The sequence below is a fragment of the Vipera berus genome (genome assembly GCF_964194415.1).
Source record: "Vipera berus genome assembly, chromosome: 2".
Classification (NCBI taxonomy): Eukaryota; Metazoa; Chordata; class Lepidosauria; order Squamata; family Viperidae; genus Vipera; species Vipera berus.
This window is the reverse complement of record NC_138203.1, coordinates 200,284,700-200,308,054: the sequence shown is the minus strand read 5'-3', so window position 1 is coordinate 200,308,054 and position 23,355 is coordinate 200,284,700. Positions and strand designations below refer to the sequence as shown.

Here is a 23,355-nt window from a genome sequence, read left to right as displayed (position 1 = left end):
AGTGACTCACACCCCATGTGGTTGACAGTCACTCTAAATGGCTAGAAGTAGTCCCAGTCACTAGCATGACCACTGCAAAGACAATTCAAGTGCTTCAGAGACTATTTGCCACTCATGGGTTGCCTGATGTCTGGGTCTCTGATAATGGCCCACAATTCACATCTGCTGATTTCCAGGCATTTACCATAGCCAACTCAATTAGACACGTCACATCAGCGCCTTTTCACCCATCGACTAACGGTTTGGCAGAACGAATGGTGAGGACAACCAAGGATGCATTGAGGTGCATCATCAGTGGAGATTGGCATCACCAGTTAGCTCAGTTTCTTTTGGCGCAACATACCACTCCATGTACAGCTACGGGCAAGAGCCCTGCTGAGTTGCATTGGAGACGGTGACTCATTACTAAGTTGGACAGACTACACCCAGACAGAGTGGCAGCTCAACAGGAGCAACCAGACACCACCAGAGAATTGCACATTGGTGAAAAGGTTTGGGCCCGGAACTATGGTCTAGGGCCTACCTGGATTCAGGGGGTGGTAGTGGGCAAAACGGGGCTTGTATCTTACATTGTAGAGGTGGAGGAGGGTCACGAGGTGAGAAGACACATTGACCAGTTGAGGAAGAGACAACCTGAAAAGCCACAAAATGTGTTTCCAGAGCAACATCTGGCTGGTAATCAGGACCCTGATGGCATCCCAAGGGATGACTACATTGCAGACCCAGTTGCCCTTGCTGATCCGGGTGACCAGAATGCAGGGCAATCAGTGAAATGGTCAGAAAGGATCCATAGGCCACCGGCGTATCTCGAAGACTATGTAAGGTATTGAGGGTAGGGTATTATAATAAAAAATCAAGCTCCACACTGCAGGGTTTTATTCCATTGTTTATTGTTTCCATTATTATTGGGTTTTTTGTATGGGGGAAGGGGTGTTATGTATATATGTATATAGGAGATGTTCACAGAGATAGCAACTGACACCACCAGGTGGCAGGTGCCCTGTCAGGATTGGCAGGGCAGTCTTTGACGGGAAATCCAGACAATGGGATTGGTTCCAAGTATACCTGGCTAGGTATATAAGAGGGGCAGTTGCCCCTTTGTTTGCCAGGTCTGTGCTACATCAATAAAGAATGTTATGCTGAACCCTGTTGTCCTGTGTCGTCCATCTTGGCCATGCGGTCCAGAGCCCACGATCTAAGACCCTCTATGAGGGAGATGGGCAGTTTAGAAATATGCAATATAAAGAAATATAAATGTACTTAATAAACTTTGAATAAACCAGTCTATATCTCAGCTGAGGAGGTGGGGGGATGAATTGGTTTCCTTCAATCCAGGAGAAATGAAAGGAGGGAGGGCCTATCACTGGATTGGGGGAAAAACTGAAAGAAAATGAAGGCCTTCATGTAACGTGCAGAGTCTTGGCAGAAGAAATGAAAATATTGTCAAACAGTAAATTAGTTGTAACGGTATCCAAAACAACATATGTTTTTATCAACCACTCATTCTAGGTCATAAAAGTAGCAGGAGTAGTATAGTAGTAGTAGGAGCAGCAGCAGCAATATTAATAATTTCTCATCTTTCATTTATATCAAGACTTCATTACTAGTATTATTTATAGCATTATTATGTATGAAAAAGAATAGAGACCCAGGCAGGTATCAAAGAATACAACTACAATGGAAAGTAAAGCAAAGATGTGCAGATCATCCCAATGTCAGGCAGCTGCAGCCGAGTCAAATTATATCTAGATATTTGGTGGCTATTTGAGGAAATGTGATCATGTTGTGTCCTTTGTGAGCAGTGAAAATACTAGAAATTGCACTTCAGTGTTCGTTTCCATTAGAATAAGGGAGTTTTAGGAGCATCATGGTAACATTTGTTCTGTTTATAAATATTCAAGCAGCTTCTACTGGAAACAAATGTTTACTATTAAAAAGGAGATCAGTAAATTTGTTCATAATCATAACTAATTGTTTGTCACTTGGTTCTCTAATGTGTATTCTCACATTTACCAGGATTGTACAAATTCTGGAAAAAGAGTTTTAGACACAAAGCATGTTAGTGTCTCTCAGCTACTCATTGCAAGAGTCTTGTATATATGAGCCCATATAAAATTTGCCACTGCCTTAAGGGTCACAGGTTTCCTTTTTTAAGGTACACATGGAAGCCTAAAGAAAGTCAGATTACTAGAATGAATATCAGAGAAATGCCAAGATTATGAAGGACTGAAGTGGGGATAAATCCCACCAACAAACACATACACAAGCAGGCTGCACTTGGACAAGGTTCAAAGCTTTCTTCTGAACCATTTTCAACAGCTCTGGGTTTTTTTTTCCTGTGAGGCCCAAGATGGTCACCAAAAGTATTGAAGACTCTGACAGCCAAAGGCTGAGTTTGACAAAGTTCTCCTCAGATCTGTCCTTCTAATTATGGAATGATCTCCTGGAGAAAAAAATTGTCTGGCATTTACATTAATGGCTTTTCCTGACATGTTAGGAAGCAGGTTCATCACCCCTCATAATACCAAGTTAATGTTATTTTAACAACATTTTAACGTATTTTAGAATCATTTAAAATGTAATACTTTCAGTATTAATCTCTGATTTGGGGCAATTAGTGCTTTCCTCTTTAGTTTTCTCTAAGGTGTTATTGTTTTATTCTTTACAAAATGCTGAAAAGATACTCTGGTTTGACAATCTATCCATCTGTATATCAGCAGGAAAAGTTTCTGAAAACAGAACAGACTGGGGACAAATTTGGTATGGAAAGGTAGAGTTCAAAATGGTTAAAATTGAGTACTTTAAAGTGCTCTGCCTGCAGAATATCAGAAGCAACTAGTTTTTTGCTTCCGTTTCTATTCTTGCACTTTTTGCTTTCTCTTTATTTCTCTCATTTTTTTTCCTTTTACTGGCCTATTTGTGTTAGTTTCTAGCCTTATATAAATGTTTTAATAAAAATTATGCTTATTTTTTTTTATTTTATTTTTATTTTAATCCCATTTATATCCCGCCCTTCTCTGAAGACTCAGGGCGGCTTACAATCTAAGCACAAATCAAATGTGCTTAGCAATATGATTAATACTGAGATAGGGAAATTCCAAAATTCACCCTTGGTGGAAAATAATTGGGCAATGAGTTGGAATGTTTCCGTCAGCTCCAGAAGTCCTGCTTCTTCCTCCAATCTGATCGTTTGTTCCAAACCAAAGTTGCTATGGAAGGGTTGGGAAAAAAATTCATATTATGCTCTGCAGGATGTCTGTACCTGGATTTATCATTATGGTTCATCACACACAGTCAGCCAGATGTTTAGACTGGATTTGGCATCTTATTCACTTATCAAATGCTTCCCAAGAAGCTGGGATAGACAGATGTTGTATGATGGTGTTAAAAGTATATTATTAGTTCTAAATTATTCTAGATTATTTTGTGGTTCTGGATATATGTTATATATGTTCTGGATATATGATAGGTAAAGGTAAAGGTAAAGGTTCCCCCGCACATGCGTGCTAGTCGTTTCCGACTCTAGGGGCCGGTGCTCATCTCCGTTTCAAAGCCGAAGAGCCAGCGCTTGTCCGAGGACATCTCCGTGGTCATGTGGCCGGCATGACTAGACACCAAAGGCGCACGGAACGCTGTTACCTTCCCACCGGAGCGGTCCCTATTTTTCTACTTGCATTTTTACGTGCTTTCGAACTGCTAGGTTGGCAGAAGCTGGGACGAGTAACAGGCGCTCACTCTGTTACGCGGCACTCGGGATTCGACCCGCCAAACTGCCGACCTTCTGATCGACAAGCTCAGCGTCCTAACCCACTGAGCCACCGCGTCCCTTTTGGATATATGATATATATATGTTATTTATTTTGTATGTTGATTAGCGTAATTAGATTTAGGGAAGCAGCATCATTTGAACAAAAATCTGAGCCTTGGTGGAGCAGTGGGCTAATGCCTCCTTAAGTAACACCAGCTGCCTGCAATTAGTGCAGGTTCGAGTCCCACCAGGCTCAAGGTTGACTCAGCCTTCCATCCTTCAGAGGCAGGTAAAATGAGGACCCAGATTGTTGGGGGCAATTAAGCTGACTTTGTAATAATGCCGCTTGGGGTGTGTGTGAAAGCCCTAATAAGCAGGCATATACATAGAATGAAGGCTACTGCTAAGCTTGTAAGCCGCCCTGAGTCTTCGGAGAAGGGCGGGATATAAATGGAATTAAAAAAATTGTTGTTCCTTTTTCAATAGTAGAGCAATATATTTATTCTTATGCAGATTTCAACATTAACAGGAGAGATACTTTCAATTTCCCTGTCACAATTCTTTGAACCCAGTTGTGGGTATCAGAGGTTGATGCCATTTACTATATGCACAGTTGACAGCATTTAGTATCTCTACCTGACAAAATACAATGTCAGATTATTGTGGGGGAGGGTGTTAAAATTCATTTCATTAATAAACAAAATAATATGGTGCAAATTTTTCAGGAATTTGTCCTCCCAAAAGAACAAGATTCCTATTAAAGTCTATATCTTGATCCAAATATTGGCATGCAAGTTTTTAAAACAACACTACATATTATGCTCTGCAGGATGTTTGTACCTGGATTTATCATTATGGTTCATCACACACAGTCAGCCAGATGTTTAGACTGGATTTGGCATTTTATCCACCTATCAAATGCTTCCCAAGAAGCTGGGATAGACAGATGTTGTATGATGGTGTTAAAAGCATATTATAGTTCTAAATTATTCTAGATTATTTTGTGGTTCTGGATATATGTTATTTATTTTGTATGTTGATTAGCGTAATTAGATTTAGGGAAGCAGCATCATTTGAACAAAATTTGTTGTTCCTTTTTCAACAGTAGAGCAATATATTTATTCTTATGCAGATTTCAACATTAACAGGAGAGATACTTTCAATTTCCCTGTCACAATTCTTTGAACCCAGTTGTGGGTATCAGAGGTTGATGACATTTACTTTATGCACAGTTGACAGCATTTAGTATCTCTACCTGACAAAATACAATGTCAGATTATTGTGGGGGAGGGTGTTGAAATTCATTTCATTAATAAACAAAATAATATGGTGCAAATTTTTCAGGAATTTGTCCTCCCAAAAGAATAAGATTCCCATTAAAGTCTATATCTTGATCCAAATATTGGCATGCAAGTTTTTAAAACAACACTACATATCTTCTCCCCATCAACAAATACACTTCCCAATAGTGTAAATATACACAGTGTAAAATGACTACATTTAGAGAAAAGCCATTGTGCAGGAGAAAAAAGCCTATCTTCCCATTAGGCATATGCGATTCATTTTAAACCTGGCCCATGTCAGTTTGCAAATATTCACTTATTATCCATTCAAATTATTCTTCTGTAAATTATTTAAAAATAAAAGAAAATCTGCAATTATAACCCTATGCTATTTTTTAAAATATATGTTTAAAATGCAACTACCACCATATAGGCCTTTTCAGTATATTTAATCTTCTTTAATGTTTATTTGCTTTTCAAAAATTTTAGTTTATTCAAAAAAGATTAAAATACAAAACACCAAAACATTTAAAAAGAAACAAAAGAAAAACATACAACAAAGAAGACATTAACAAAAAAACACATATATACCTAATAGGGACGCGGTGGCTCAGTGGGTTAGGACGCTGAGCTTGTCGATCAGAAGGTCGGCAGTTTGGCGGGTCGAATCCTGAGTGCCGCGTAGCAGAGTGAGCGCCTGTTACTCGTCCCAGCTTCTGCCAACCTAGCAGTTCGAAAGCATGTAAAAATGCAAGTAGAAAAATAGGGACCACTACGGTGGGAAGGTAACAGCGTTCCATGTGCCTTTGGTGTCTAGTCATGCCGGCCACATGACCACGGACAAGCGCTGGCTCTTTGGCTTTGAAACGGAGATGAGCACCAGCCCCTAGAGTCGGAAACGACTAGCACGCATGTGCGGGGAAACCTTTACCTTTGCCTTTTTATACACCTAATGCCCTTCCTAGGCGAATGCTGATTACTAACATAACAATATTAGTTTCCCACGCCATGTGAAACAGGCCAAGTTAAAAAAAAACCTGTTAAATTACTAAATCTACTTGCAAATTGTCATCTATAACCTATATTAATATCAAAATGGTTAACAGTACAAACAATAATAATGAACTTATTATGTAAGAATATAAGAATAATAAAAATTGTAAACAATAATAAGAAAAAGACAAGGTTAAAACTGCAAAACTCTCTGTTAATACATTGTTATTGTAGTCAATTCATAGAAAATGTACCATGGCTTCAATCCCCAATCATCCCAAATATTAATCCTAATTATCTGAATCAAATATCCACCTTTGCTTCTTTATACCATTTCTTATCAGTTGCTGATTGATTAGATACAATAAGCCAAGATTCCAAAGCAAATCTATCCTCCCCCCCAAAAAAAATAGATAAAATCATTCCTCAATTAGATGTGTAAAGTTCATTTCCCATTCTCTTTCAAACTCCCTAAAAAAAAAACATTTGCCATTTATCCACCCAAAACGTTCTCTGCTATTATATAAAAGTGAAGGGTTAAGCTTCTGAAAGGTATATGGAGTTGGCTCTTTGATTTCTGAGTCTATATTTCCTCCTGGCCAGATTACTGCTGGAAAAACAGGTTTCTTCTTGATGTTCTCCACCATCTGAGATAATAGAATAGAATAGAATAGAATAGAATAGAATAGAATAGAATAGAATAGAATAGAATAGAATAGAATAGAATAGAATAGAATAGAATAGAATAGAATAGAATAGAATAGAATAGAATAGAATAGAGCTTGGAGATCTTCGAGTCCAGCCCCCTGCTCACACAGAAGCACCTATACCATTTCAGACAAGTGACTGTGTAGTCTCTTCTTAAAAACCTCCAGTGATGGAGCACCCACAATTTCTGAAGGCAAGTTGTTCCACTAGTTAACTGTCCTCACTATTAGGAAGTTTCTCACTAACTCCAGGTTGCTTCTCTCTTTGGTCAGTTTTCAACCATTGTGTCATGTCCTGCCCTCTGGTGCTTTGGAGAATAGATTGACCCCCTCTTCTTTGTGTTAGCCCCTCAAATACTAGAATACTGCTATCAAGTCACCCCTATTTCTTCTTTTCTTTAGACTAGCCAAACCCAACTCCTGCAGCCGTTCTTCATATGATTTAGTCTCCAGGCCTTTGATCATTTTAGTTGCTCTTCTCTGAACTTTTTCCAAGGTCTCAACATCTTTTTTGTAGTATGGCGATCAATGTTGTTTCTGTATCTATTTTTCTTCTTGTTAAATCTAATGCTTTGGAAATTCTTCTTGTAGGTTTGAAATATTTGTTTATTGCCTGTTTTTTTAAAAAAAATGTTTTGTGCCGATTTTATAAGTTCATCAAATCTTTTTGAAAGGAATTCAATTAAAGATTGCATCATGCTAGCCAAACTCGGCTTTCCCCCTTGGGTGTCAGCTTCCTTCTTCACTGTAATTTGATCTATTGCTGCTCAAAGCAGGGTGAGAGAAGAGAAGGAGCGAAGAAGACAGAGAAGATATTTGCTGACTATTTTGATCCAAAGTTTTTGCAAGTTAATAAAATCCAAATCCAAAGGTGCATGCCATGTTTCCATATGGAAAGCAAAAATTGATGAACAGTCAAAGAAATCAAAGAAAGAAAGCAGAAAAAAATAACAACAGGGAGAGTCCAGCAGGGGTTGAAATAAATCAGCCTTCAGCTAGCCAATTAATCTTCATAGATATGAACAAAAGCAAAAGTTCAAAAAGTGAACTTGATGCTCTTTGACCTTTTGGCTGCTTGAATATTGCATTTTTGCAGCATCCATTAGCCATTAGAACATAACAATATTTCAGGGGCCTCCACAAAGAAGAGGGTGTCAAGCTATTCTCCAAAGCGCACGAAGGCAAGAAACAAATCCAGGGGGCAAGGCTGCCAAAAAACTAGTTCTGGCAGCAAACAAAGCAGAATGTGAGTAAGAGGGGTGAAAATCCCCATTACACTTCAGCAGCCATCTTGGGGGAGGTGTCCCTTCTCTAATATTCATTTATTTACCAGTTACTCATATCAATTTTATTATACAGATGACCATAGAAAACTATCTTGCTTTGCAACTTGTACACAAATGTTTGCAGTTTTATGTTAAATCTTTGAGCTGAGAATGATAGACACCAGATACATGTAATCCCTGAGTTACAAGCACTCACTTAACGTTCATTTGAAGTCACATGATCAGCACCCCTAGTGTTCATGAGCAAATCCCCAAATTATGAATATTGCAGCATCACGGCAGTCGTTTGCCCTTACGAGTGACTTCAGAGGCTCTGCAACATTCACACTGTTCCCCCCTCCCCACAAGTGCTTCCCCCTCCCTTCCTGCCATGCACTTACATTGCAAAATCTGTCTCCTCTCTGCTGTGGTTTCTTTCCCTTTGAAGGAGAGGAGAGTCAGCTTGGAAATGCTTTTCGCACCGACAATGGAAGCTCCTGGGTGCCATAATATCACATGAGTTCAAACACAAATTCTCTGCAAAAGAGATCATGGCCCCTGGAAGCTTTATTCTGATTGGGGGGAAGTGTTTGCTTCATTTGCATGCCTATGGGGCAAAGCATGGAATTGGAGTTGGCCAGGCACAGGAAACAATGTTGTCCATGGCCCAGGTACTCATGGGCACCTTGGTTTGAGGGCAGGAACAAAGCCTTCACCTGAGCAGGGACAAATCATGGGGTAAGTCCCCTTGCACCTGCATCCAAGCTGCTGGCAGAGGAGACAGCAGCAACAGCTACCTGAGCAGCCACGATCTCCCCTCCCTAGCCAGCCACCCACCCTGCCTGCCTGACCTATTCCTTGTCTGACTGGCCGGTGGGACAAATCCTGACTGCTCTTCTCCTTGTCCTTCTCCCCACTCAAGCAGCGGCAGCAGCTTCCGTTTCTCCACTCCAAAAGGAATAAAGCAGAGGGGCCAAGCAGGATTCCTCTCAAGAAGATATGGATGCTCTGCTCACTTGCATGCACTGGCCTTATTGAGAGCAATCCTACTCTGCACTTCCACTTCTTTCCACTTGGATGGACTGGAGACACTCAAACCACTGCCACTCAAACACTTTTTATCCGAACACAGACCTGAGACAGAGATTGGAAGGTCCATGTGCCTGCCAGAGAGGCGCTTCAGAAATGGAAAGGAATGCTCTGTGTGACTGCTTGAAGCTCTCTGTGACTCAGGTCTCCGTTTGGATAAAAAGAGTTTGAGCGCATATGGGGATATTCAAAATGCAGGGATTAGCTGAGTCTTGAAACTCCATGTGACAGTCTTTTCCATTTCTGAAGTGCCCCACAGGAAAGGCCTTTTCTCAAGCCCTTTCCTAGCAAAAACAAGCCCCCGGAGCCAGTGCGCCTTGCACTGTGGCTCTGTTTTCATCAGGAAAAGCCTTTTCTCAAGCCTTTTCCTAGTGAAAACGGAGCCCCCAGAGGGAGTGCGCCTCACTCTGTGGCTCCGTTTTTAGAGTTACAAGTGGAATGTGCAGACTCCATTACACTCGTAAATCAAGGACTACCTGTAATTCTGTGTATTCGTAGCATCAGTACTGGGAGATCAAAAGAAAACTGTGATGGAAGACAGTAAAAATGAGCTTTCATGATTGCCATTATATTTTTGCAAGAAATAGCCAACTATTATGATGCCTGTCAGAACCAATATATTTCTGTCTGCTATCTTTGGGATGGATGGCATTAGACCCTGATTAGATCTGTTCTGTTTAACTCTCATATTTAATTTCCCAATCCAGCAGTCTCAATATACTTCCAAACTTTAATCATACATCCAGAGAATGATTTGTCAGACTGAGCCATGAACATTATTGTTACAAGCTCTGAGAAGAGGATAAGTCTTATTTTATTTTTAAAAGTTAAAAAGGCCAGCATGTTTACAATAATACTAAGATCTTTGAAAACAAGAAATTTCTTGGGCTTTCAGATTGGTCTTGTGATCACTTAAAATTCGTATAAATGTTTTAAATCTGTAAGTCAACACTTGCAGACTCTCTCATGAAAATATTCTCATCAAAGTTAATCCTGCATCCTAGGATCATGATGAATGTTATTGGTCACAATGAGCACTGCAATGTCATAATAAAACAGCAGCTCAGAGAATAAAGAATATGGATAGTCTGTAAGCCATATGTAAAATGATAATTGGCTCTAATAAATAAATAGCTAGATATCAGCTGCTTTATGGTCTGAAAGTACTCTATTTCTATCCTATCTAACTAGCCTTGGAAAGACAAGCTGCCCATCTTAATTATTATAGCAGCATGGCATATATTGAGATGTTTTTAATGGGTTGTTTAGCAAAATCAGCTCCTTGGCTGAATCGTTGTGATAGATCAAAGCAGGGCAAACTAACAGCCAATATGCCTTTAACTCTTGACTGAACACTAATTGGTTGAACATATATGTAATAATATTTGTCTGGCTTAGAATACCATAAAATGACCTTGTACTACCGTCTGCGATTGAATTATAAAGCAAAGTGTAAATGTATTCTTACCTTATGACCAACTACTATATGTGATAACTATACTAATAGAAGAATTGATCTTCATTATTTTATTGGCAAAATGCCCATCATTATACGTAGTTAGTGTGTGCTAGTGGGTGGATATGGAAAGATGCTTGTATATTGCTAGGCTGTTCTTTCATTCAGATTCTCTTGCGCTGAAGAGTCAGACAAGCAATGTCTTGACTACTAAGCTGCAAAGTTTTACTTTTTTTTTCATATATGCCATTAATTGGAAGTGAGGAAAATAAAGTGACAGTAGTGAATTATGAGCTAGATAATAGTCCCAGGAGCTTCTGATTTCTGCTGTTGAGAATTCAACCTCATATTTTGAGGACTAACTCCTGGTCTTTTCTTTCTTATCATTCTAGTGTAGTCTTCTCCAACTTGGCATTCTTCAGATTTGTGCCCTGGGGATTCTTGGGTTTGTTGTTCCAAATTATCTAGGACACACCAGGCTAATGAATATCACACAATCTTATTTATATTATAAATTATTGATGAGAGATGGGGAGAGAGAGCAAGAGAGAGAAATGGGCTCATAGCCGTGAGAAAAGGACAAAGCATGAACATGGGTGAATATTCTATTATCCTATAGATGTAAAACTAATAGTAAGGGATGCTGGCGGATATAATTAAAGGAACAATATCAGGTAAGTTGACTATTTGTAATGCAAAGAAAATCCACTCTGATAAAATTGAGTCCTCAAAAAGTCTGCTGTGGCTTTCTTCTTTGCAAAGTTAAGACCAGGCTGTTACAAAGGAATCCACAAAACACACATCTTTCATCAAAATGATATGAGCAAAATCACATAATCACAAACTCTACCCCTTTCATACATGCATGTGATGTTATGCCACATGTACAAAAGGGTATGTCATCAGCTATGCAATCAGACTTTTCTGCATTAACTGTGTAGCTCTGCATAAATGCTGATTCTGGGTCTAAACTGCCAAACTTGATTACTTGCCATCAATAGGAAGTTAGCATCCACTAACAATCAAATAACACATTTATTATATATACTGCGTATATATGAGGAGGAGTTGGATATGTCAGATCCATAATCTTTCACTCTTAAAGTCAGTACTGGGATATGCTATGCATCTAGTAAGGTCTTACAAATATATATATATATATATTAGACATAGAATTTCCTCCCTATGTATGCAACACATTCATTGAAAGCATATGAGAGTTTCTGAGAGCAGGAATCTTAACTTTGGTAAGAATTAGCAAAGTAGATTTTATAACTACAACAGACAGTAGAAAGATTTACAAAAATACATTATAGGGATAGGAAAAGCTATCTACACTTAGCTAACTACATATTACTGTGGAAACAGTTCAAGAATGTCTGGACTGGATGTTTGCAGCTGGGAAACATAAGGAAGTGACCTAAGATCAGCAGATAAGCAGGCAAAGAAAAACAAACAAACAAACAAACAAACAAACAAACAAACAAACAAAGGACCCAAAGTAACAATCCCTCTATTTTCCATCTTCCTTTCTGCTTAGTAAATCATGAGATGCTAAAGAATCACATGACTAACAAACTTATATAACTTCTTGGCTCATCTATCAATGGTCTATTTTGAATTCTGATATTTAATTTTTCATAATGTTCCATTTAGAGTCTCCCTCCCTCCCTCCCTCCCTCCCTCCCTCCCTCCCTCCCTCCCTCCCTCCCTCCCTCCCTCCCTTCCTTCCTTCCTTCCTTCCTTCCTTCCTTCCTTCCTTCCTTCCTTCCTTCCTTCCTTTTTCCAGAAATGCTGTGCATGGTTTAAAATATTTAAAGTAACAATAAATAAATATTTAAATAACTTTAAGGAACATGACCCCCTGCCAGTCATATAATTAAAATGATAGCCAAATGTGAATAGTTCTATTGCTATCTTTTTTATTGATAGTTGAAAAAAAAAGAAGATCTGGAAGATGATTTCTTGAATTGTACTCCAGAAGATCTTCTCCGTTTTGATGATTACAACCACGATGGTTACCTAACTCTGCAGGAATTTTATACTGCATTCCGTAAGTAATAACTTATCTCTGTGTGTATCTTTCACTGTTGCAGAATGAAGGTGGGAAATGGTCTTTTTTTCTTGCAGGGAGACAGTATAATATCTGTCTTCCTTGAACTTTCCCAGATCTTCCCAGGCAATGGTTAATGCATGTTTTGTGTGCCATCAGTTTTAGTAGCAAATGACTGCCAGCGGTAAAGATCTGAGTGGGAGAGAGAATAGATATCTGATTAGTGGAGGGAGATTAATACAATCAGTTTAAGGAGCTGTATGCTCACTACTTGCCATTGCTTTAGGGGCAGAGGGATGTTAAGAGATCATGCAGAAGAGGGGAAATGTAAGCATCACTTTTTATTAATCAGTGAAGGCAAGCCAAATGTTCCCTGTGGTTCAGAATTTCTTCTGTAATTTTACTTAGTTCATATTCTTGTTCTAATCTTATTTGTTTGTTTGTAGTAATATATTTGGTAAGGAATACATTCTTGTTAAAGAATTTTGGTATTTTTTTGCGCTTGCAGATACAAATTGGCTTTTTTATGAATAAATAGCTATTTAAACTTAGAGATATAGGAGTGATTTCAGTGAAGTAGTAAAAGAATATAGGGCTCCTTTTTTGTCAGCAGATCTTTTGGAGATAATAATTTATGGAAACAAATGTCCATGGAAGATTGCTTTAGCAATAGCTTTGGTCATTGTTGTTTGTTATTTGCAATACTGGCAATATTATGTAGAAAGTTATTTCTTTTTACAGATATAGAAGAAACAGTTTGCTGCTGTTAATGTTCAATTCCTCTTTGTCTACTAATATAAAGAATCCTTGTTGCACTGGCTTTGTTTTAGCACTGAGAAATTTGACAGTTTGTCAGGGCGGCTTATGATTTTTCTTTTAATTGTGTCACTACAATTCTTTACATGTCTATATTGTGACTAGGTAACAGTATTTCTTTAACAATTTTTATCCAGTAAAAAAGCCATATTATTTTTATGTAGAAAGATCATTTTAATGTGATATTTAATGCTACAATGATGATGAGTGAATCACTCTCCAAGGTTCCTATCAGCTTAAACTCTCATAAAATACAAGTGTATTTCATAATAGACTTGTCCCTTTCCCAGCTACTGTGATCTGCACTCAATTAGTTTCAGTCTTGAACACTGATACTTTTGAATTATAGCTTCTATGGCCTCCTGGTTCACTTAATCTAGATGTCATAATTACAATGGAAAGTGCATTTAGACCTCATGGGTAACTTCTAGCAAGAGTCTATTGTTGTTATCCTGGCTCTATTCTGGATCCCTAGTATGCTTTACTGTGTAAGTTTGTTTTAGAAGAGGAATGTACCATGGAAGATTTAGAGGTACTTACTCCCTTTGACTCTTCTTGGCAAATTCCCAGAAAAATCACAACATTTCTGATAGTTGTTTAAGGAAGCAGAGAAATAAAACAAGATGAGTTTAGTCAGGCATAGTTATTTATCACTAGTTCAAATATTGCTTTGTAGAAGTTAGGTCCCTAGAGGACATAGTCAACTGTACCCAGAAGTATTTTCTGCTAGATTCTGATGTTAAGAATATATATGTCAGGAAGACAATATTAATTTGTTTGAGATGTTTCTGCTTTTAGGAGTTATGAAGACATACATTGATTTAGTCTCCCTTTGATGTTTGGAATTTGAAAATGAAAGTTCTACTTTTGCCCTGGGAGTTATGTAACTAAAGGTATTTTATATCATGAATACCTTCCTATTCCAGATTTACCACATGAACGTGAAAAAGACATTGTGAAATAGAGTTTAATGTTCTTTTCCAATGCTTTGTTTTGGTTCAAAATTATTCTAAGACAAAGAGAAAAGAGAAGCCTCTTGTTTTTATAAATCCATTTAGAGGGATTGTTTAAGCATCTGGAAAACAGTCATGTTTAATTATCATAACAGATTTGTTTCATGTTTTGACATGTTTTTATCAGTGGAAGTAATCCATTGCCAGGTTTCTAGAATAAAAGCTATGACACAAAAAATAAGGTTTTGTGATAAGGTAATGTAAGAAAACATTTTGAATTGGAAATATCCTTTAAGCGTTCTAAGTATGAATCAAAACACATCTTTTGAAAATGGGTGCAAGAAAAACCCACAGGATGAGGAAGAGAATTATCTGTTTTGAATCTTCTGGCTATTCTGAATATTGTAGTTGGGCTGTAGTTTTATGGCATTTCTATCTCAAATTAGCCTAGGTGGTACCTTGTCACCTCCCTGCTGCTATTGGTCTAGACTGGATAGGATGATGTGATGGTGGGCCACTTGGAGGAAAAAGCACAACCAGACAAAAGAAAGCTGCTTGTAGCTTCACGACTGCCAGCTTTCTTTTCAAGTTGTTGGATTTCTTTTTAATGCTGAAGGAAAATTAAAATTCATACGAATATGTACAGTATGTATACAGGTGTGTGTGTGTGTGTGTGTGTGTGTGTGTGTGTGCCTTAGGTCAGTCTTGACTCCTGGCAACTGGCTGAACCTATCTCAGGCAGTTTTCTTGGCAAGATCTTTTATAGCCTTCTTATACCTATGTTTGAGAGAGAATGACTGGCCTAAGGTCACCCGGCTAGCTTTGTGCCTCAGGCAGGAATAAAACTCATGTAAAACTAGCTTTGTTCCTTAACCAGGCTACACCAAACTGGCTCTCTTGCTGCTTATATGAGTACCAACCACTACATGTTGTGCTGAGTTTTATTTTGCAGATAATGCAAATATGTCCCAACATTCTACTTTATTTCACACAGAAGGCTTGATAATAACTGCTGTGATTTTGTAAAGATGATGCATTTTGGTTTGGTTGGTTTATGTACCCTTTTCCATATCCTTACAATATTTGTGAACTTGTAAAGAATCAGCAGTGTCTGCCACCCCGCTTTTCTTTTATTATTTTGTTTACAGCCAGCAGCCATCCCTATGTGCAAAAAAAAATAATCAGGAAAAACAACACAACTGTTTTTGCTGGGCTTCTACATGGCAGGCAAGCAGCAAAACAAAACAAAACAATCCATGCCTACAAAAAATTGGCCAAAGAGCTGTATTAAAAAAAGAATAAAAACATATAAAAGATGTGCCAATTAAAAAGGAATGTTATAAAAAAAAACAACTATCTGCTCCCTGTTATGGATTAAAGGGGAAATGGATTCTCAGCATTAGAGTGGGAATGAACAGTGGTCAGTCTGCTGGGAGTTAAATGAAACCCAGAACAAATGGCTGCTGATTCTGATAGTGAAGAGTTAAATCATGGTCTTGGAAGAGTCTTGCCCAGGGCTCTTCAAACTTGGCCCTTTTATGACTTGTGGACTTCAACACCCAGAATTCCTCAGCCAGGCACGCTGGCTGAGAAATTCTGGGAGTTGAAGTCCACAAGCCATAAAAGGGCCAAGTTTGAAGAGCCCTGTGTTGCCAATAGAGATCTGAACAACCTCTATAGAGAAGATAGTATCAACTTTCCTAACTAAGCAATCTCAGGAGCATTGACTATATAAAAATATCCTCCAGATACTCTCCCATTGTTCTTCCTGATCTGTGTTTGCTTACTAACCCTGTGTTCTTACTTTCCAAGTTGATCCTCTTCTTTGTCTTATGAATGGATCCATGGCTTGTTATTGACATGGCTTCTGTGACTTTCTCTAGCATTAGACACAAAGCTTGCTTCTCAGATCCCCTTTTCACTGCCTTCAAACTGTTTCCAGTCCAGATTCATTGTTATCTAAGTAAGAATTTTGTTGTGCTCTAAACAGATCTCTGCCTGATTTATGATTCTTTGAAATAGATTATCTCTTCTCAGGTACTCTGGGTAATTTATGATAACCCAATTAAAGCTGACAGAATTGTAAAGCACCTTTCTCTTTACCTGCTTTTAGTTAAAGCTTTGCATAAGATACTGCCCTTGTCCTGTAATCTGTTGAATTAATGATTAAGAAGATTTATTTAAAGAAATTGAAATTTTTTCTCTGTTCTTTCTGTTTGGAGGTGGATATTAGATTCTAAACTAAATAGACCTTTCAGATAGATATGAGATAATTTTCTTGACATTGTTTTCTATAGGGATTTATTTTATTGTTTTCAAAAATATTTTAAAAATCATGCCCTCAGCCAGTTTTATGCAGCTTTGATGTTAGGTAGCAGTACTATCTATGCTTGTGGTACTGAATTGAAAAACAAAGGAGTAACAGCTGCTTTGAAATTCTGTTTCCTAGGTCTAGAAATTCAAAACATTTGTTTAGATGGACCCAAAATACTGAAGCATATTTTTTTTTGTTATGACAAGAGAAAAAAGTCAGTGAAAAGTTAAAATGGTCTTATTTTATTCTAAACTTGAAATAAAACAAAACATTACGTTACATTCAAGACTCTACCAGAAATTGAATTAAGCTAACCTGAGGGATACTTAATAAAAGTATATTCATATCAATAGTTCTCAAAGGGAAGGACAATGTAGAGTTAGTTGAGTTGCAACATTTTCTGATTGCCTAGAAATTGGCAATGAAATTGAGAAAAGTTCAAAAAGTTATATAGAGCTGAAGATTAGTAAGAAGTCTTAACATTGTAAGTTAAACATAAAATGAACTGCGGTACCCGATCACAGTCCTACGATAGTTTCCAGTGTAGTCTTTCACATAAAGACTGTGACTGTATACTATGTGTACTTCTGAGCTGATGGGATAGGGATGTTAACAGTGTATTGATTTGCAAGACAGTCTCTAGATTAGAGTCTTCATTGGCTTACAATTGTGTGATAATTATTAGGGGAGGCATAATTAAATTTGATTAATTATGGGGACATAATTAACTTTAGTTTTTTATATGGTATACTAGCCAAAATATGTCAAAACTGACTGCTTCTGTCCTGACCTTTAGCAGTTGGTGAATATGTGAAGAATGAATTTAAATCACCAGGTACAAGCTCAGAAGACAGAAGAACTATCAAATCTTGCTTTCCCAAATCTCTGTTTTTTCATAATCTGACTCCACCCTTCAGATATAGCATAGGCTAGGTAGTTTTTATTTCCATCATCTATATTCGGGGGGGGTGTTACTCCATCTGCCATCTACCAAATTTACTGTTTAAAATTCTCATAACCTTTGTCGAGGGAGATTCTCAATCCTTCGCCATTATTCAGTGACAACTGAAGAAGCTTCTTGGATGAGAAGCTAAACATTTGCAAAGAAAAAAACCTAAGAAAGTCCAGATGCCTTTCATAACCTTTGCTACATTTCTGACAGTTTAAAAATTCAGATGTTGAACTATGCAATGTACTGCAATCTACATGTTATACTAAGTAACTTAAGAGTTATATGACACAAGGTTTCGGCATGTGTCTGCCCCCTATCCCTCAAGAGGCAGACTACATACTGTAGACAGAAACAACTATCCAGTTTTGGTCACCACGATGTAAAAAAGATGTCGAGACTCTAGAAAGGGTACAGAGAAGAGCAACCAAGATGATTAGGGGGCTGGAGGCTAAAACATATAGGGAACGGTTGCTGGAATTGGGTATGTGTAGTTTAATGAAGAGAAGGGTGAAGGGTGACATGATAGCAGTGTTCCAATATCTCAGGTGCTGCCACAAAGAAGAGGGAGTCAAGCTATTCTCCAAAGCACCTGAAAGCAGGACAAGAAGCAACGGATGGAAACTAGTCAAGGAGAGAAGCAACCTAGAACTAAGGAGAAACTTCCTGACAGTTAGAACAATTAACCAGTGGAACAACCTGCCTCCAGAGGTGGTGAATGCTCCAACACTGGAGGTTTTTAAGAAGAGACTGGACAGCCATTTGCCTGAAATGGTATGGGGTTTCCTGCCTGAGCAGGGGGTTGGACTAGATGACCTCCAAGGTCCCTTCCAACTTTATATTATTATTATTATTATTATTATTATTATTATTATTATTATTATTATTATTATTATTATTATTATTATTATTATTATTATTATTATTATTATTATTATTATTATTATTATTATTATATTTTTGAAAAAGAAAAAAACCCATAAAAATCCTTTTAATGTTAAATATCCAAAGTGTTAACATTCAACAGTGAAGTAGATACAGTAAATTAAAGATCTGCTCAAATTATGAGGAAAACATGATTAAAAAAAGAATTTTTTATTAGAGAAGTTTTAATGCTCCAAGGAGATCATACGATACCACTGCTCTGCCAATAAATGAGTACTCTCACAGGATCTATATAAAGATACTGGGGAAAGTTTTAAATTAATTAAATATCAAAAAAAAATTCTAAAGAGAATTTATTTTTTCATGCACGTCATGTGGCCCTATATAAAAGCCTGAAATAAACCCAGTTACTGAACTTGTTCAGAGAAATAAAAAGAACAGAAAATGTTAGCACGGCACAGTCAAAGAAATTATTATTAGCACAGATTTCTGCCTAAACCTATTATCTATTTCTTAGAGCTAGCATATCCCTGAAACAAAATGTCCTTCTGTCTTTATCATCCGGGCATTCTCCAGTTCCCTGGCAAGTTCAAACTTTAGCCAGAAGCTGTATCATTTCCCCTCCCAGAGCTTGTTTTTCCATTCCCTTCCCTAGTTCTGTCTTTGTCTCACTCTGTGTTTTTTTTTAAGGATTTAAAGTTTCTATGTCCATCAGGATCTTTCTCTGGCTACAAGACAAAAAAGAGAAAGAGAGAGAGAAATGACAAAAACATCAAGTTTCCTCAAGGCACTGTGGATTTAAAGTCTGTAGTCTGTGCTGCAGGGGATGTTGATTAGGATTGTCTCAGATCTGGAATGGAACTTCTGTATATTCACAATGTGCATGTTTCGGTCCAGTGAATAGTAATAACAGAACATTATTTTGAGATCAAAGGAGGAATCTTCACTAGCAATAAAATCCTTCCCGTTGGCAGACAAATTCTGTTGGATTTTATCCTGTTTTCCTTGCCCCATTACTCTGCCAACCTTTTTTCCAGCAATACCCTCTCCCATTTTTCCAACTACCTCCTTCCATTCTACTCAAAGTCATATTTTCATTCCCAATAAGCTCAGTGGTGGCAATTCAAAAATAGCAGGTGGAATTTATCTCTACTTCCTCTCCCGTTCTTGATCATTTGGAATGAAATACAGTGTCAGGGACTGCCACCAGACTAGTAACAATGACTTGTTCCTAACAGCTTTCATGACGGTATTGTTGCAGAATAGAGTAGGGGTCCCCAACCTTTCTGGATTGGCAGCGTGGTGGGAGAGGAAGGGGCAGATGCCTTACATGTGCATGCACAAACGTGAATGTGGCCACACATACATGTGCACAAGCAGGCCACAAGAATGAGCACCATGTAAATGGGGCTGCAAGCATGCGTGTGAGACTCTCAGTGACACTGGCCCCCGTGTGAGGTTTGTGACACCAACACCACCAGGCTTGCGGCGATGCTACCACTGGTCTGGGGATCACACCACCATCCCCGTGTGAGGCTCATGCCATGGTCCACAGTGATGCTGCCAGTGGTGTGAGGCTCACTCCACAGCCTGCTTGCCACTTGTGATGCTGCCACAACCCACACAAGGTTCTTGGCAATGCCGCCGCCTACGTGTGGTGCACAGCTGTCCATCTGTCACTTGTGGTGCTGCCACTGCCCAGACAAGGTTCATGGCAACACCGCTGCCCATGTGATACTAGTGGCATGGGCTGCCCAGCTACTCATGCAGCCCAGTGGCCAAGAGGCCACAGACCAGTAATGGGCCATGGTCCATAGTTTGGGGACCTCTGGAATAGAGAGAAGATAATATTTTTAAAAATGTGTCATGTTTGCTGGGTGTCTAATAAGGGAGGAAGCCTTCTGGCCTTTATAAAAACATCAACACTGGAAACATATTACAAAATCAGTGTCATATTTGAGACATGAATTACAGCCTTAAGGCTCAGACATTCAAGTTTAGAAATTGTTTCGAAAACAATTATCAGAAGAAAAATATTGCATAGTAAGTATCAGTGTTTAGCTCTATAATTTGCTTAATTCACTTGGAACAGAAATACAGTTTTCCAAAATCCATTCTTTCTAATTGTTTAGTTAGCTTTATTTATGCTGTCTTCTCTTCCACTTTTTATACAGGAGAGCAAAGTGTACATTTTTTTCCTATCACATTTCCAGGGCAGGCATAGGCCAATTGAGCACTATCATTGTTCAGATAAAAAGAAGTTAGCTTTGCTTTTTAAAACATTGGCAAGTGCATTAAAATATAGTTGCTCAGCAGGATTTGCAGTCTAACTAATAACATTGCTCAGTGACATCACCAATTCAAAATACAATCTATTGTTTCTCAAAGTAGTAGTCTTAGACATCTTTCAACCTACTAACCTTTATTACAGTGTTATTGTTTGAAGGAAAAATGAACCTGGCCTTGTGGATTTGATGATCAATATTGTTCATTTTTCCCTACTACATTTGGTTTCTAAAATTTCTATTTTTCTGTATTTGCAGAGGGTTGGGAAATTGTGAGAGTATACCTTAAAATGTCCTTTTGTTGTTTTCATTTTGGTATGAATTATTGCAAAACCTTTAAACAAAAGGTGTGTCTTTGAAACACACACACACATACTTGTTCCTAAACTGAGATACCAGTTATCAATTTAATGCTATAATGCCAGGGGCATACTAATAGCAGCCACCAAAGAAGATATTCTAAAGCATATTTGTGCTTTAGCTGCCTTCTCATGACCCAATTGTCTATGGCAATTCTCAGTCATCCAGGCCATGGTTGTTCCAGAGATGTTTTTTCAAGAGGCAACTGGACTTTCTTATTATTTTTTTTCTTTGAAGACATTTCACTTCTCATCCAAGAAGCATCTTCAGAGCTCATCCAAGAAGCTTCTTCAGAGCTGAAGAAGCTTCTTGGATGAGAAGTGAAACATCTTCAAAGAAAAAATAAGAAAGTCCAGTTGCCTTTTGAAAAAGCACCTTTGGGTCATGACCTAATCCTTGACCTAATCCTCAATCTAGCCTCTTGAATAAAAAATATTAGATTATAATTCTTATTTTGCCTAGATGATGATGATCATCAACAACATTGGAATAGAAAGATTATGGAATAAACTGGCAGTGGTGATCCCAGCGGTTATCAGCACACTGGGTGCTGTATCAAAAAGCCTTGGATAACACTTAGAAAATCTGCACATTGACAAAAATTTTCACCTGTCAATTATAATGCCACACTGCTTGGATCCATGCATGTACTATGCTACTACATTATGACATCCTATGTTCTTGGGAAGAATTCAATGAGTACGAAGGCCAACACCAGCTAAAGAACTGGGAGCTGTGAATATATATATATATATATATATATATATATATATATATATATATATCTGAAAGTCATCAGATTGGTTCCCTGTTTATTGCACAATTTGCAAGGCAAGATTAAGTTAGGGAGTCCCTAGGTAGATAACTGCCTAGCCACCAAAAGGGAATCCATCACTCTCTGAAGTGTCCAACTTCTGAATAATCCACCATTCTTCTGCTTCCCTTATTAGGTAGCTGACATGTATTTCCTGGTCATGGATTTGATTATTTTATTTTTATTTCAAATATAACATAAAATGTTTGTGTTGTTTGGTTTGCAGATATGCAAATTATTACTTTAGCTTGCAATCTCAATATGATAACTATGCATACATCAAACAACCTTTGTAGGTAGGCTAGTGAGATATAAACCTACCAGTTTCCACTTTGGACCTAATAATGAAGAACAGCTAATAATAAATTAGAGCAGAGAATAATCATAATTAACTGGCTTGGAAACAATGCAGGAATTTGGAAAGCTCATGGCCCAGCTGAGACAGACTTTAAATATGTTCAAATGACTGCTTTTGAATAAAGCTATTCCGATTAAATTTGACTGAAGGTCATTAAAATTAACTGAGTCACTTTTGACTTTAATTTTATAGCAATCTGATGAAATGAAGAGAGAAAATTTTTGGCAGATGGAATGTTCTGACTGAAGAAATAATAATGCTGTCTTCCAATGCTAATCAATGTGGGCAGGTCAATTAGCAATACAAATGTGTCAGAAAGAAGGAAAACATGTATTCAGTCACAATGATTTTGTCTTGCCAACATAGTGTGAATTAATAACATATCATTAACTTGAAGTTAAAGTCAGTGTAAATTGTAACTCACTGCTCATTAGAATTCTCAAAAATGGCATTCATTTCTGACAGTTTGGGTCAGGCAACAGAATATTTATAGGAGCTCAAAAGCCACTGGGATATATGATGAACTTCAAACTACTTTAAGCAAAAATGTTTTGCTTAATTGTAGCCACTAATAACACAGTGAAATAACCTATAGTTATATTCCAGTTTAATTAATTGGTTTTTTTAAAAAAATCAATCAATAAGAACAGATTCAAATATAGTGTTGAATATATAATTCCTACAGAACACTTTTACAGTGATTGATTGATTGATTGATTGATTGATTGATTGATTGATTGATTGATTTTTGCCATTCCCTTCCCCAACTACTGATATTGTCAATTGATCGTTTACCATCAGGTTATTATCCACTCTTAGTGACCACATGTGTAGATTTTCTCCATGATGATCTGTCCCTAGCGTGCTCCTTTTGATTTTCCAATGGTGCACTCATCATAACTATAATCCATCCAACTTGCTTCTGATGATCCTTTCCTTCTACCTTTCCCAGCCCTGAAATCTTCTCTATAATGTATCCAAAGTAGCATAATTTGAACCTGATCACTTGTGCCTCAAGTGAGATTTC

At 37.8% G+C, this 23,355-nt stretch overlaps 1 protein-coding gene across 1 annotated transcript in view; it reads left to right on the top strand.

Moving 5' to 3' along the window:
* The window catches only part of FSTL4 (follistatin like 4), a gene marked incomplete at both ends in the record, with an annotated part of 488,976 nt that overhangs the window by 270,720 nt on the left and 194,901 nt on the right, over positions 1 to 23,355 (top strand). The window contains one exon of the mRNA XM_081318026.1: positions 12,474 to 12,594. Coding sequence (XP_081174152.1) covers positions 12,474 to 12,594 — 121 coding nt within the window. The remainder of the gene's footprint in view (positions 1 to 12,473; positions 12,595 to 23,355) is intronic.